Raw genomic sequence first — 16,476 nt, 5'->3', positions numbered from 1 at the left:
CTTGAGCTCAATTAGCCTGTCTTTCCAAAGCCTCTCTTTCCAAAGATAACGAGACAAGACAATGTATGCAAAACGGCCTCTGGCACCTGGTTAACGAACAGACTTTTTTCTTCCCCAGGCGCACTTTAAAATTCTTCACTGTTCTTTCAGTCTTGAGGATATTTAGGAGAGCTTGTTGCTTTTTTTTAAAGAAACGAAACAAGAGCAGAGAGAAATGAGAACAGCAGACTTCAGACATTTGCATAAGGAGAAGTGGGATGTTTCTTGGTAAATGACAGCAAATTGGGGCGCTAGTTATCATCCATTCTTGTTCACAGATGCTGCGGTGAACAGGCCCAGTCCTAGAATGGTACGAAAGCTCAGGTTTCATTATGCGGAGGGCAAAATTGCGAATCCTTCCCCTGCCCCAGGGAAACCAATTTGCCTGGCATAATTCAGACATGCTTGGGAAAAAACCTGACCCAAAAGATTTAGAAGGTATTTCTAACTTTTACAGGGTTATGCTGTCCACTTGCTAAGATCTTCTGGAGTGGAGACAGCCCTGGGCTGACACAGTGTTAATAGACGGTACGAAGGCTGCCACATTAACAGAAGCTCTCCTGAGGGCAGCCCCTCCACCCCCACTGCTGCTCAGTAAGGTGGCGGAGGAAAAGGGACAAGAATCAGTGTTACAGCGACTCCGTGATGTCATTTCCGGTACAATTCTGGAAGTGACATCGGCATGGCACTCTGAGATAGTTATTGCCTCCTTGAGGGTGGGCATGGCTACAGCTTTGAAACAAACTGTGGTGTTTCCTCTGCTAAAAGACATCTACCCTGGACCCAGGAGATTTCAACTATCTACCAGTCTCGGATGCTTCATTCTTGAGCAAGGTGATTGAAAGAGTGGCGACTGGTCAGCTTCAGACATTTCTGGATGAAGCAGATCGTTTGGATCTTTTCAGTCCAGTTTCAGACTTGGTTACGAGACTGAAATGGTCACCCTGGTAAATGACTTGTGCTGGAAGGTGGAGGAGGGAGGAGCAACTCTGTTGATTCTCCTGGATCTTTCAGTGAGTTTTGATACCATTGATCATGGTATCTTTCTGGACTACATGTCAAGGCTGGGTCTGGAAAGCACTGTTTTGTGTTGGTTCCAGACTTAATTATGTTTTGGAAGGAATGAAAGTGCCTTTAACTGCCAGCATGAATTTTTTTACTTTTCAATTTTGGGGATAGTCTATTGTGATAGTTTGGAAGATTTATCGAGCAAAAATCTTCTTACTATAGGGAGCCCCTATTTGGATTTTAGCAATTTTAGCTAGGCTGGAGGTAGTATGAACTCTTTAATTCTTCTGTAATCTTCTGTGAGCTCCTAAATGTATTTCAGATTCTAATTTCCTGCTGGAAACTGGTTGTAGTCAAATTTCTTTTATGGCTTGGGGTTGCTGCAGTAAAATTAAAACTCTTTTTATTAGATTGTGAGTCCCTACCAGAGCTCTTAAATTGGACTCAGTTGGACTCCCATAGATTATCTTGGAGGATAATGCATAAACTGTTGAATGGAGCATAAACTGTTGAATGTAGGGTTTAATTTGTCCTTCTTTGGAATCACTGAGGAGATTTGATCGGGAAATTATTAATTTAGATTCTAGGAGATGTTATTTCTCCCTTGGGGGGAACTTTTGGCCCATTATGTCTTATTTTGGTGAGTTATTTTATTTATTTGGTGAGTTATTTATTTTCTAAAAGTTCCCAATTTTTATCATTTTTTATTGGCTAGAGTAAATATCCTTTATTGACCAGGTTCCTTGACCTCTTGCAGAACTGTTGGATCTCTGAGAGTGAATTATTGCGCGCGCGGGTGTATGTGTATCCTTTATTGACGAGGTTCCTTTGCTGGTCACATAGTTTTCATCAGTTACATCTTAATTATAAGCATGTTACTTTGTCTATGGTAAAGTATATATTTTGTGCCTATGGAAGTAGACAGGCATATGTTTCAAAATATCCCTAGGATTAAGGGCGATTTCCCATTGGCGATTAATCCTGGGATAGTCACCCGAAATATCCAGGTTTCCTCATGATCTCCCCTCTGCCAAACCACGGAACGCAGATCAGTCCCATTTCTGGCGTTTCCCCCCCCCCACCCCCCCACCCCCATCACAGAATTTTCCTGGACCTGCTTGTATATGCACCTTTTTGAAAAAACACTCCAATGGGAGCTAGTGGGAATTAGGGGCTACACATTTGAGGGTCCATAACTTTGGCCCCCATGAACCGCACTTCACCAATAAAACCTGGGTGGTATCATCAGCAGAATCTCCTACTGATACCACCCAAGTTTTGTGAAGTTTAGTCTAGGAGGTCCAAAGCTATGGACTCCCAAAGGGGGTGCCCCTTCCCCCATTGTTTCCAATGGGAGCTAATAGGAGATGGGGGCTACACATTTGAGGGTCCATAACTTTGGCCCCCATGAACCAAACTTTACCAAACCTGGGTGGTATCCTCAGGAGGGTCTCCTAAAGATACTCTGAAATGTTGGTGCTGTTAGCTTAACAATTGCACCCCTGACAGCAGGCACACACACCCCCAAGGGGCAGTTCTAGACGTCTTCACTAGAAACATGCTGCAGTGAGGATGTTGGAACCAGGATGAAAAGGTGCCGATTCTTTTGAAATTTGGTTGTATCTAGATTAAATTTTCAGTGGGAATTCGGTCTAAGTGTTAGGAGGCTGTTGTTTTGTTAAATTTCACCAAGGCGCTTTGGGGCAAGTGGGGGCTCTGATTTTGAAATAGGAACAGAGAATCTGAAAAAGAACAGAAATTCCACAAATGTGTGAAAAAATATTTAAAAGAAAGCCTTTTGGCAGACAAGCAGGTGATTTTGAAGGGGTTTCTATATTGCAGAATATTTCAGTTATGTTTTTCCTCATAGCAATAGAACCCCCTTGTATATCTGTTAAGCTTGGGATAAGCAACTATCAGCTTTCAAGGAGTTTATGCTGCGGAAGAATCTAGTTCTGTTGTGCCGTATCTCTGTAGCACAGTGTTATCCTACCATTCATCCAAGGGGCTCAGAGAAAATATGTTATCCCCTCTTCCCCAATTTCTTCTTATGACAACCCTGTGAGGTAAATCACAACAATATCAGTTTGATAAATTTTCACAATGCAAATTAAAATTTTTGGATGATCCAGACCTAAACATTGAGGGGGAGTCTCTTTTTATAGATGGCTTGAACCAATAGGGGGATTTTTTACATTGGACCAATTGATAGACCTTCCGTTCAATCCCAAAGGGGAGGCCAAGTGGGTTTAGGGAACCAATTGATCATTCCACCAGTGTCTCTCAGAGATATACTGGTGTAAGAGCTAGTTACACCTGCACAGGGCTGCAATGCCCCTGTGGCACTCCCAAGCGCTGGTGCTGTTGCACAACAACACAACTCAGGCACTGGACCCTGCACTGGCATTATTGTGGCTGGATTGCTGGGGTGGGGTATTTGGAGGTAGCTCACACCCTATTGCCTTGCAGCCCAGAAGCACGCCATGACAGAGAAGGAAAGCTGCACCAAGAAAAAAGGCAGTGCAGCCCCTTAGGTACCCATAGAGCAACACAAAACAAGTGCCCCCACACCACTGCAGTTATTCCCATGAGGCCCCAAGCAACTCCAAATGCTAAGGGTGCTACCAATCACCTCCCTTCCATTCAGTGACCAAGCCCCCTTCTCAACACCCAATCACATCCTCCCAGGCCTACAAAAACCCCAGCCACGACTCAACACAACCAATGAGGTAGGGTATGCTGTACAGGACACTGTCTGACAGCTCCATGTTGTGCAGACTTAAAGTGAGCACTGACAGCGAGCTAGCATCTCTGGGCATCTATTCTGGGCTGTGACAAATGCTCGGCTCAGCTCAGGCCCCACACCTTAGAACTGGTTCTGACAAGATATCCGTCACAGCCCTGTCGCCTCTCCGCAACATCTCCAATGAATGCCACGGCACTGATGCGGTTGCAGCCCCTGACAGCCAAAAGAAAGGACTTTTTCCCCTTGCTGATATTCATGTAGCAAAAATCCTCCAAGGCATGGACTAACAGCACCATTTTTTATGCTGTGGCTGGCCAACCCGGCATACACACCCTTCAAGGTTGCTCAGCCTGATGGCAACTTTTTGTCATTTTTTTTAGCTGTGGTCTAGATAAGACTTGCCACCTTATGTAGAACTGAAATATTTACAATTGCAACATCTATTAGTATCTAAATATGACCCTGTGGCAAAAAGGTCTAAGAGCACCTTTTGTTCCTGGATACTCTAACAAATCAGAAAACAAAAGCTATGAAATTTGGTTGTACGTATTTGATACTGATTAATAAATATGGCATGCAGAGTCTCTGGAATGAATGGAATAAGGAACTAGATCAGCCTGTTTTGCCAAAACCATAGATATGGCCTTAAGGTTCATGCCTTCTCTCTCTGTGGATCTTAAGTTGTGACTTATTCAGCGAAAAAAATATGTTTAGGATATACTGGAGACCACAGTAACTCTTTAGTAAAGGACCAACTCAAGTTTCCGGACCATTTTCAAAGGCAGTGTCATGTAAAGCACATTGCATTACACCAGGTAGAGCACATCAATCTCATTTCCTTCACAAAAGAACCACACTGCTACAATGCAAAGCTTATGTCACTTTTTTCCTCCCTTGAGTGACTTTTATTCTGTGGATGTCATGAATCTTCAAGGCTATCCCCCAAAGCACTAAATTCTTTATGTGGTGAAATCAGAAGTTTCCACCCATTCCAGTGTAGTAACCTACTTTATGTTGGGAGGAGAGCTGCATCTGAAGTCACTACATAGAATATTAATGATGTTATGGTCCACATCATGCACTCAGTGGCTGGGACACATGTCTCCATTCCAGACTCCATTCCACATCATAAAGAAAGAAACAGATTTGTGGGAGGGGGGTCTTTTCACACAGCCCTTTCCCCACAGTCTGTGTGCCGAAGAGCACCTATTTTTCTCCTCTCTTTGTCATTTTTCCATTTGATAGCATTCAGTGTTTTCCACATGGTTTCCTGATGCTTTCTCAAGTCACCTTTGATCCCATTTGACAGAACATAAAGGAGGGACGAGGAAACCAAATGGGAAGTGAGGAAGTAAGGAGAAAAATCACTGCTGTTCAGCACGCAGGAGAACTCTTCATGAAAAGAGTCCCATGTTTTTCCCTCAAGCGTAGATTGTGAGGTTATGTAAAACCCTCATAGGTGTCAAACTTGTGGCCCTCCAGATGTTATGAGCTACAGTTCCCATCATCCCCTGCCAGCATGATGATGGGAACTGTAATCCATAACATCTGGATGGCCGCGAATTTGACACCTGTGCTAGTCCTTGAAACTCTCCCTTCCCATATGCATCTATGACTTCTATGTACCTCACTGGAGGTACAGTGCCATAGAGTCTATATTCCAAAAAATGCATTTTCTCCAAGGGAAACTGATCTCTGTAGTCTGAAGAAGAGCTGTAATTCCAGGGGATCCCCATGTCCTACCTGGAGGTTGGCATCCCTGCTAGCAAAGCTGGATCTTCCGTTAGCAAATTTCCTTTGAGCTTGGGACAGCATTCTGGAAGTTGCATGTGGGAAGTGTGTTTGGGCAGAATGAAGGTTTTGTGTGTGTATTTTTTTTGCATATTATATGCGCAAGTAATTGAATCTATGAAACCTCCTAGCGAATGCCAATCTCTGTTATTGTTGGTTTGGACAGAAGATCTCCACAGGAGTTCTGGCAAACAATGAGACCTGAAATGGTACATAAAGCTGTCTTTAGAGATACCTGTAAGGTGCAGGATACATGTGCTTTCTGCTTATAATTACTATAGCCAGCGTTTGGGGTGAGGAGTTATTCCTTTCCCCCAACTGTATCTCAGATTCCAGCTGTTTTGTCCCTCAGGAACCAGTGAACTGACCCAGCCTGTGAATTTTCCCTGCATTTCATTCCTTTACCAGGCAAAATAATCCAGTGTCAATGTGGGCTTCTAAAGTCTAGTAGAGCCTTGGGGAATATGAGATGTTGGAGAGAATTTAAGCTTTAATTTAAAAGGGTTGGGAGTTTTTTTCATTAAGAACGTTCTTTCCACTGAAAGATAAAAAATATGGTGATCTCCTTCTTCGATCCCTGTAAACATAATATCTAGCATACTTGTGTTTTGACAGTATGAGAACAATATCTCATAAAATATCTACTCTTCAAATGTCAGAGGATGCTTTTGTTTGGGGGGGGGGAATTTCACGTTCTTACATTTCAGGAACTTGGAGGATAAGTAGACATTTTGTGCAAGTAGTCAGAAAGCATATGGAGATTGTTTCTACTTCTCATCTTTTGCTTTTTCTGAACAAAAAGGGCTTTTATGATTATTTGTGTTTACTCATATATGACAGTATTTCTTAACTCTCCTTGCTATTACTTTGCCTCTGGGTAATCTTGAAACATGCTGAATATTCATCTCTCTACGTTTTGATTCTGTTTCCTGAAAGAAAGAAAAAAAACAGGCTTCTGCTAAGTTAAGAATAGCATGGGTAAGGAACATTGACCATAGGATATATGATATGTTTGTGTAGCTGATACAGATTATATAAAATGATTACCGTATATACTCGAGTATAAGCCGACTTTTCCAGCACATTTTAGTGCTGAAAAAGCCCCCTTCGGCTTATACTCGAGTATATATGGTAATTCCAAGATGGCAGCTGGAGCTGGGGCTGCTGTGGGGATCTGGTAAGCATGTTGCTGCTTTTTTTCTAACTTACCAGAGAGCTGTAAAAATGAACTATAAGGACAGCCTTCATAGCATTACAGCTAGGTTGTGTGTGTGTATTAAAAGAAACCGAGGCATTTCTCTCCTAAGGGTTATTGGTGCTTTGCATTCTAGATGAATACAATTCTTCATACAGTAGTTTACTGCCAAATACTGATGTTGCTGAAGACAAAGACTTTCTTTGGAGCAAAGTTTAAGCTGGCATGGCTATGAATCCCAGAATTATTCTACATTTGGAGGAAAACAGTGGTTCATTTCTATTCCTAGAGTGCTGGAAAGCTGCTCATCCCTAATGCAAACTCTGTTAAGCAACTCTATGTCATCTTGCTCCCAAATCTTCTGTTTTTAGCTGCTACTGAGTCAAGTTCGAAGGCTAATACTCGAGTCAATAAGTTTCTCAATTTTTTGTGGTAAAATTAGGTGCCTCGGCTTATATCCGGGTCGGCTTATACTCGAGTATATACGGTACTTCCTAGAGAAGTAGATATGAACAGAAGGTTACCCTTCGCTGACACAAGGGTGCTTCATCTAACAGAGGGTAGAATAACTTTTGTTGGTCCCCCCCCCACCCCGTATCATGCTCAGTGCTCTTTCTGGAGGGGGGTCTCTTTCCCCCAGGGGTACCATTGCAGTAGCACAATAAGATGCTGAAGGAGGGGGGGTGATAACACTGCATTTCCCAAGCAGAACCCTGGTTGCAGTGCTCCAAATCCAACCAAATATGAAAAACAGAACTTTTAAATGATTTTATTTTTTAAAAAAATAGACAGATAATACTGCAGAGAGGTCAAATAATAGCTAACTATTATAGTTAAATTGAAATGTCTGCCTATAAAGCCAGGATACTTTCAGGATTCCGATGCAGTGAACGAAAACAAAGGAACAGTTGTCGTCCCTCGTTAGTAAACTACCAGAGGCCACTGGGAAAACAGAATGGTTTGGATCCTGCTCGTAGTTTCTAAGGACCAAAGGATTCCTGCCCCCCGAAGCACAGTTTTCCCACCTTCTACTTCTTGCTCCCCCAGGAATAGCTTGGAGAGAGATCAGAGGTCTGCCTTGGAAGTGGGGAATTGGCAAGAATCTCCCCTTTTGCACAAGTGAAAATGTTAGGCAGGATCCAGCACAGTGTTGCACTAGATATAGAGATGCAACACCGCAGTTTAGACCCCTTTTTCAAGTTTACATCTCCCTTGTGCAAAATCTTTATTTTGTTGAATCTTTCTTTTCATGCCATGTTATCTTTTCTGACGCCAGTTTCTCCCCTGACAAATGGACATAATCTTTCCTGTGATCTGTGCATCAAATTGGCATGTAGTGCCATGTAAGGAACACCAGCAGAGAAAAATCTCTCAGTAACATATAAAAATAAATGGGGGGGAAAGTTATGCTTGGCTAAGGGGTGTGATCCAACATCGGAAGTCTTTGCCTTCTAGTACAGTCTGCTGTACATATTTAGTGAAGCTGTGAGCATCCCACTTACCTAAGTAAGCCACGTTAATTTCTGTTAACCAGTTTTTTAGATGGGGCTACCATTGGTAAAAACAAACAAACCTGATTTTGGTTTCATATTGTTTACACTTTTTTTCTCTCTCCTTTTTTTAAGAGTCCATGGTGGTGGAATACCAGGCAGTGCTGGATAGGATATCCATTACAGGTAAGGGTGGGCTGTTATTTTGCATGAAAATGAATATAAATTGTTTGAATTTGCTGAAAAACTGAGCAAACTTCTTGCTCTGTTAAAAAGTCTTGTCTGGTCTGTTATTTTACAAGCAAGATAATGATGGGTGTGGCCCTGATTCTTAAGGGCAGGTCTCCATGGAGAAAGTCTCCATAGAGGGGGCAGAAAATCTCCTATGAATCCTGTGTAGAGTTGTGTGTCTGCACTATAGTGTCTTCCTTTTGCTGAACTGTTGTGGACACTTGGTTTGGTGCTAAATACTGCTGAAACAGAAAGAGGTGGGGGAGAGGAAATATTTTTTGGAATCCGTGTTCAAAATCTCACTTAAAGGGTTGGGTCTTGTGGATCCATTCAGTTTACGGCAGTTCCTTCCCCTGATACAAAAAGCAGCTGATGATAATTATGCAAAGCATTTAATTACGAGCCATTTCAGGAAGTTCTCAGGATTTCCATTTTTCATCACAAGGATGTTATGTTTCCATTATAATTAAAATGATGCAGAAGAATTGTAAAGAAGCATTAGATCTCATTCACTGGATTCTGGGGTTTCTAATTTTGTCCATATCTGTCTCAGGAACTAATTTCATGTTTTCTGTGCTGTGTCTTTCATCTTCAGGCTTTTAAAATAAATTCTTGGTTTATCTACAAGAGGTTGACATATCCTACACTTCAAGAATCACATGAAAATAAACTTTTAAAAGGGACTTTCATAGCAGCCTTAAGCAGAGTCACACCCTCCCAAACCCATTGACTCTGTTGAAATGATATAATTCATCATAGTTGGACCTGTTGGAATCCCAGTAATATGTAGTGATCATTCTTAGCGACAAGCTTCTCCGTGGCAGTTATATCTTTAATCTTGTCTGGCTGGTTTCTTGTCATTCATGTTCCACTAGCACCCAAAACTCTTCAGAGAAAAAAATAGAGATAAGCACCCTTTGTTCAAGGCACTTCCCCACATGTAGGAGCCATTTTGGTCGCATCATGAGAAGACAAGAGTCACTGGAAAAGGCAATAATGCTAGGAAAAGTTGGTAGCTGCAGGAAAAGAGGAAGACCCAACATGAAGTGGATTGACTCAGTAAAGGAAGCCACAGCGTCCCATGTTAAGACCTGAGCAAGACCGTTAACAATAGGCTGTTTTGGGGGACATTGATTCATAGGGTTGCCATGAGTCAGAAGTGACTTCACACACTCACTCTCTCTCTCTCTCTCTCTCACACACACACACACACACACACACACGGAATGATTGTGTCCATCTGTGGAGATACATTTCCTAGAACAGGGGTCTGCAATCTGCAGTTCTCCAGATGTTCATGGACTACAATTCCCATCATCCCCTGCCAGCACCCCACTCCCCATTCATAAAAAATACACATAGCTTGCTCTGAAAGAGCTGTAGTGGTATTCCAGGTATCAAGGTCAGCAGTATAACACAGGTTGTTTTGATGATAACTAGTTTTAGCAGGTATATTAGATTTTGAAAAACATTACTTGTTGCCACATACCTGTTAACAGTGGGATGTTGAGAATGGCTGCTAGCGTGGTGTAGTAGTTAGAGTGTCGGTTTAGGATCTGAGGCTCATGTTTCAAATCCCCACTTTGCCACAGAAGCTCACTTGGCGATCTTGGGTCAGTCACACACTCTCATCCTAACCTACCTCACTAGTACGGTTCTTGCTGTGAAGATAGGTTGGAGAATGGAATAATGCTATGAGTCCCTACTGGGGGAAAAATGCGAGACATAAATATCTACTTGTATAGTTTCATCCACTCTTCCTGTTCACTGGCAACACTGAAATCAACACTCTATGGAAGTCCCATTCTCAACTGTTATAATACCAAATTCCAAACACTCACGGTGGCACTAATCCTACGATGCTTCTTTCTTTTACATTCCCAGCACTTCCTTTCTCTTGGGCCTGGGCCAGGAGTGCAGAGAAGGGAAAGAAGGGGAGGGCTAGAGCTGAAATATTACTATCCAAAATGAAGGCGAGTTCTCAGCCTGTCTTTGCATTAAATATGTGTTTAAAAATTCACAAGAGTGTCCAAGTTGTGTGTCCTAGATTCTTTTATTAGAACCGTGCTTACATGCACTCGGTAACTGCCAGAGCCAAGCTGTAGGTTTGGGAAGTCTTTGTTGAATCTTTAAATAAAGTACAAAAGCCATTTTAAAATCATAATGACAGTGAAAGACCAAAAAAAAGCTATTATTTTCATGTTATTCTTGAGATACAATGCACTTATGAAAGACTCTCTGCAGAATAATAGATTATGAGGTAAAGAAAAGACTATTTTATCCAACCCTCTCAGCCCTTCGTACTTTCTCATTCTAGTCTGCAGTGTGCCACGAATGGAGAGCAGTGACCTTTTCTAGCTCCAGGCACATCAGACAAACACAGAGAACAATAGATGGCTTTAAAAAGAGATTAAACATATTTATGGAGATTATTTTCATCAATAGCTACTAAATTCAGAGGCAGAAAACGTCTGAATACCAGCTCTAAGAGGCAACATGAGCGGGATTGCTTGGCCTCTGTGCCCTGTAGTTGCCCCTTAAACGGGGTGTGAAACAGGATTCTGGACTTGATGAACCCCTTGTCTGATCCATCCGAGCTCTTCTTATGTTCCTGACAGGTCCTTACCAAGTGAAGCCTTGGGGTTCCTTTTAACAATTGGACAATGAAACATTTCATTTCCATGGACATTCTTACTTCTGAGTCTTTAACTAGGTATTCTTGACAAGCGAACCAGTGGACATAATAGTCCAAAGATAATATGACTGTTGTGAGAGCTGCACGCGGATGAGAAAGATCTGAGTTTTTAAAAACTAGTTCAAATCCTTAAATCTTGTTCTCTGTGATGAGAATGTTCTTCCTGTACATAATACGTGGCGCCTTGACAATTAAAGGAAAGGATATGTAGTTAGTATTTACTCGTGAAGGAAAAAGAAGGTAGACAGAGACCTGTGAGAAACAAAATATTCCTTGGGGTCTGTAGATCTTGTCCTTTTCTAGTGAATATCTGAGCTCTTTGCAAGTTAACTGTTTGTTAACCTCTTCGTTCTTTTTCCTGTTGCCTTTCAGCCATTGACTCCTGAGCTTCATTATTACTACATAATTCAGCTATCATTCTACTGGTCATTAATGTTCTCTCAGTTCATTGACATCAAAAGAAAGGTAAGTGAACAAATCAGTATTTTAAACCACACTGAGGCTGTAGAAGCAAACTTTGTCTGACCCTTGAGGGAACAGAGGAGTAGCTGGCGTGCTTGAATTAGCAACTTCTTATTTGTGCTGCTGCAAAGCCCTGCAGAAGTTTGGTGTGGTGATGACATCTGTGAATGGATTCAGGCAGCAAGAGGTGCTGACTTTTTATGGAACAGCCTGGAAGTCTCGACATCTGCAATGTTAACCACCAGTTAATAGCTGGTCTCTTGCTATATTAGGCTATGGCCTTACCGGGAAGGGATTTGTCCTTGATGTGTCATAAAGAGAAAATCTTATGTATAATTTGCAGGGTTGCAGTTATCCCTAGTTGACAGCAGTCAAATTCTGCATAAAGTTACAAGCTCCCTTGGTTAATTACAGCCTCCCTGTTCTTATTGCATCATGTGTTACCAGCAACAGGAACAATATCTTGTTCTTCTGGGCTGCAGAAGTCACGTCTATCCCACACTTACCACCCTTTCTTTAGGAACTGTCATATCTTGTAGTTCCCATCAGAGAGCACCTCCTCTCCCCCTTGCCATGTAACAAATATGGTCTAGCATTTCTCAGTCAATGAATATTATACACCTGAATAGGTTTAGAAAGAGGGGTGTGCCATTATGACATTGACACAGATCACAAGTATCCCAGCAATCAAGCTTTCCATGCATTCACTATAGTAATCTGGATGATACACCAAAGGTTTTCTTACAAGAACTGTGTTCTGAAGTCTTTTAGGAGTTTAAAAAAATACAAAGAGAATTGTGCTGATAAGCTGCTGATTTATTGAGTGGTTAATTGATGAAACCAATTGATCAATCAGAGCCAATCCTGATTACTTGGATATAATCTCCTGATACGTGCATTTTAGGCTTTGGAAATAGCACGACTATGGCCTCTGGCCTGAAATCTATCTGGTTGTTCTCAGCCAAAGCCAGAGCCTTCTCAGGTCTGACCACAGCTTGGTGGAACCCAGCCCCTGTGAGATTTATTGCAATTCCACAGGATTTGTGACACTGAGATGTTCCACCAGGCCTACAGTTAAGGACAGTGATGGCTGCCATCTAGCTAGCCTTGCTTCACCTCTCTTTCCCCTCCTTTTGTTCTCTTCCTTTCCCTTAACCATTTTTGAAGTTCTGTTATTCCCTTGAATAGATGTCTTGTCAACTCTTCTCCATCTTTTCTCTTGGACACCCCCCCCCCAATGGTATTTTATGGTGCTTTTAGAATATTATCATATGATTTTAAATTATGCAGTATGTTTTTTATGATGATGTAAGCTGCTCTGAGTCTAGCTTGTCCATGAGGGACATGAATGAATAAATAAATAAACATTACAGCACAGCGTAAGGCTGAACACACTCAAACAAAGTCAACTGATAAAAGGAACAAACTTTATTGAATTGTATCGCCCTAGCTACAGGGTGCTGAAACTGAGGGTTCTTGCCTTCAGTTCCAGTATATGTACGATGTACAATGGGCGGTCCTTAGCAGTGGCAGGAACGGGAGTTGTTGGGGAAAACGAAACTGAAACTTACTGGAAGTGCAGAGGTTGGGGCCTGGTCCTGACACCCAGGAGATAATCCTTATACATAATTCAGTAAGAGTTGGAATGCTGCGACGACTCACATTCCAAGAGTCGGCGTTCAGGACTCACTTTCAGCCACGGAAGTGAGTCCTGCATGGCGATTGGTTCCTGGTCCCCTGTCCTCCCTCTCCCATCTCCCAAAACCCAAGCTGAGTCTCTCCTCTTACGACTCAGGACACATACACACACCCATCTCCAATTTTTATATTGTTATACCCTACTCCATCTACACCCCTCCCCTGCAATTTTAACCTTATAGAGAGGGCCATTGACTAAGAGCTGCTGCTCCTCAGGGAGTCAGCCTCCCGCTGAGCAGGAGCACCACTGGTGAGGGCGGGAGTGGGGAGGGGAGGCTCCAGTTCCCCTTCATGTGAGGGTAGGGGGTAGCCACGTGCACCTCTGCTGATCTTTTATTTCTTTTGTTCTCCTCCTTTCTCCTTTTCTCTCTCTCTTTCTCTTCTCCTGGCTCCCAGCTACCATCCCCTGGGCATGTGTGTGTGTGTGTGTGTGTGATCCTGCCCAATCAGTCCCCCGCCTGCTCCCTGCTTTATAGAGCCCATTTTAATTGAACATAATTAAATTAGCTGCATAAAAAATACGTATTAGATTAGTACTCTGAAAACCGTAATATTATATGATGATTTTTAGGGACCAAAATATCATAAATGTGAACAATCCAAGACAAAATGTTCATGATGTCCAAAAACGCAAAGATTAGAAGTGAACATTGACAGTCATTTAAATGTGATTAGCGGTAATTTCTGAACAGTGGGGATTCCCAACATTCATTTGGGATTGCCAGAGGGTGTCAAACAAGTTCACAATTCCTGTACAAGTTCATATTGCCACTATTTTTTTCCACTGAGGCCTTATTAATTCTATGTCAATGCCAGCTCAAGAAAAGCAGCTGGTCCTGGCTGACTCATTGGGGGTGTTCCCTAAGATTTCAGCAGCAGACATGCCTCTAATTGTTCCCCCTGCTAATGTGCAGTGGACTGGCCAGAGAAGATGGTGTGTCCCCATCACCAGTGATGTGGAGATGTCACATCCAGCATGACCCAGAACTGATGCCGCTGTGCATGAACGATGCTCTAGTATTCTCCCAAAATTCTATGTTTAGCCATAGAGTTTGAAGTGAAAGCTAGCTAGAATTTTGCCCCTACATAGTGACATCACGGTGTGGCCTCCAGACTATACAATCTGCCTTCCTTAATCTAGAAAAGCAAGCTGGAGAGATGAGGGCTCAGCCTTCTCCCTGGGTTTCAAGCAGTTGTCAATCAAGCTTGAAAATCCTGCCTTATCGGAACTAATTGAAGGTAACTTTGTTTACAGGCCTGGAAGGGTGGTACAGCCGTTGCCCAGAAATGAGAATGATTCACCCAATGAAAATGAGAGGCCACCGAGATGTGTTCACAGTGCTGTTTATCCAAATAGCAAATTCCCAACACAAAAAATAGCCTCCAGTGGAACTGACTGCTGATTCTTAAAATCCGCTTTCAGTTATTGGTGGGGGTACAAATTCCATTAGATTATCTCTGCCTGACTGAAGATTAATGAGCAGTAGCTGCAGTCCAGCGCATATTATCGGCTCAGCAATCAGCTAACATCACATGACCAAGCAGATAAACTTTATAGTTGTTCACAGTAGTGTGCTGTATACCTGATCCACTTTTCTAAATTTAGGATGTCGGCTTGCAGAGGAATTGGTCGTGCTGTGGATTTTTTTGTTTATTTTTTTCTTTCTTTCCCCCCTTTTTTCTTGTTCTGTATCTACTTTTCATCCCCAGATTGCATTTACAGAGTACAGAAATAGTTAAGGGGACCAAACGGGCTAAGAAGCTTATGTCTGTCCCAGAATATCATCTGCTTTAGAATCAGTCAAATTTATGTATGAATTTTCTGGATACAGGGAGGACAGCAGCTGGTGTTTTAAAAAGTGGTGTCATTTCAAGGTCTGCGTTGAACAGATTTTAGAAACAACCTCTCCCTTATTGGTTTATTGAAATTTTTAAGAGTTGGGAGGAGGGATAACATTAGATTGTGCGCAGCACATTAATACTCTCTGAACAGAGGTCTTGGCTGTGTCATGATAGCCGGTGCTTAATTGTAGTTTCGAATTATCCTTTACAGTCCCGTTTCTCAGTGTTTTTCCTGAAAAAGCAGTCTGGTTCAACGTCTAGCTGACTCGGGGGACTGTAGACTGAGGGAAGCAGAAACAGAAGATTCAGATGTCCTTGGAGAAAAGTGGTTCTGACTGCTAATGCACAGTGGAAGAGATGTTTAAAGCCAGGGCACTCCTGAGCATATAGAGAATCTCTGTTTAAAAAAAAAGAGTCTTATCTGGGATTTCCATGCATTCCTCAACTCCTGTCCCTTCAGCTTCCATGTTTTAGTACACTAGGGGGCAGTATGAGAATGGCTCCACAATTTAATTTCACAGCATGGTTGTAAGGAAGCTGCTTCCATCACATTCATTGTCACTGCCCACTGAGAAATTTACTAAGCATCATCACAATATATGTCACAATATGTATTTTCAAATTCTCACATGGATATACGTGACTAGATTCTTTCTCAACTAAACTCTGACCTGAACAGTCAGGTGCGGAGTTTTTTGGGGGGGTGGGGGTGGGGGTTGCTGTCAGGTTGCATCTAACTTTCAGTGGCCCCATAGGGTTTTCAAGGAAGGAGATGTTCAGTGGTGGTTTTCCGCTGCTTGCCTCTGTGTAGCGACCCTGGCATTCTCTGGTGGTTTTCCTGCTTCACTTCCAAATTCTGATGAGACAGCCTCAGCTATCTGGGCCAGTGCCAGCATTCTACAGCATTTGCTGGAGTTCAGGACTGTTGGGGCAGAAAGCGATTAGTTCCCAGAGTTCAGCAGTTTCATATAATTAGGCAGGAATTCCCAATTGCCCATTTTTTATTTCCCTTTTCCACAGTTTCTCATGTGCCACTGGCTGGTATCTTTCCAAATGCACAACCCGCTTAGATTGCACTCCTAGATGTGGCTCTGTATTGTCATATGGTACATGTTCATTTCAATGAGTTATTCCTAGTGAATTACCACACACAAGATGGCTGTGTTTGAGATAGTTTTTGTTGGGTATCCTAAGGCAGACCCAGGCCTCACATGGAGGGCCCAGCAATGATCAGAACGAGCAGGCAAGATCTAGCCCCGCGGGGGGGGGGGGGCAGACG

At 42.5% G+C, this 16,476-nt stretch overlaps 1 protein-coding gene across 2 annotated transcripts in view; it reads left to right on the top strand.

The window, feature by feature from the left end:
• Positions 1–16,476, top strand: part of CERS6 (ceramide synthase 6) — a 103,680-nt gene that overhangs the window by 53,960 nt on the left and 33,244 nt on the right. For both annotated transcript variants that reach the window (XM_048484295.1, XM_048484293.1), the window contains exons 3-4: positions 8,405–8,455; positions 11,568–11,660. In XM_048484295.1, coding sequence (XP_048340252.1) covers positions 8,405–8,455; positions 11,568–11,660 — 144 coding nt within the window. The remainder of the gene's footprint in view (positions 1–8,404; positions 8,456–11,567; positions 11,661–16,476) is intronic.

This window comes from Sphaerodactylus townsendi, linkage group LG02 (genome assembly GCF_021028975.2).
Source record: "Sphaerodactylus townsendi isolate TG3544 linkage group LG02, MPM_Stown_v2.3, whole genome shotgun sequence".
NCBI lineage: Eukaryota > Metazoa > Chordata > Lepidosauria > Squamata > Sphaerodactylidae > Sphaerodactylus > Sphaerodactylus townsendi.
The sequence above is the reverse complement of the archived record's forward strand: the minus strand, read 5'-3'. Positions and strand labels throughout refer to the sequence as shown.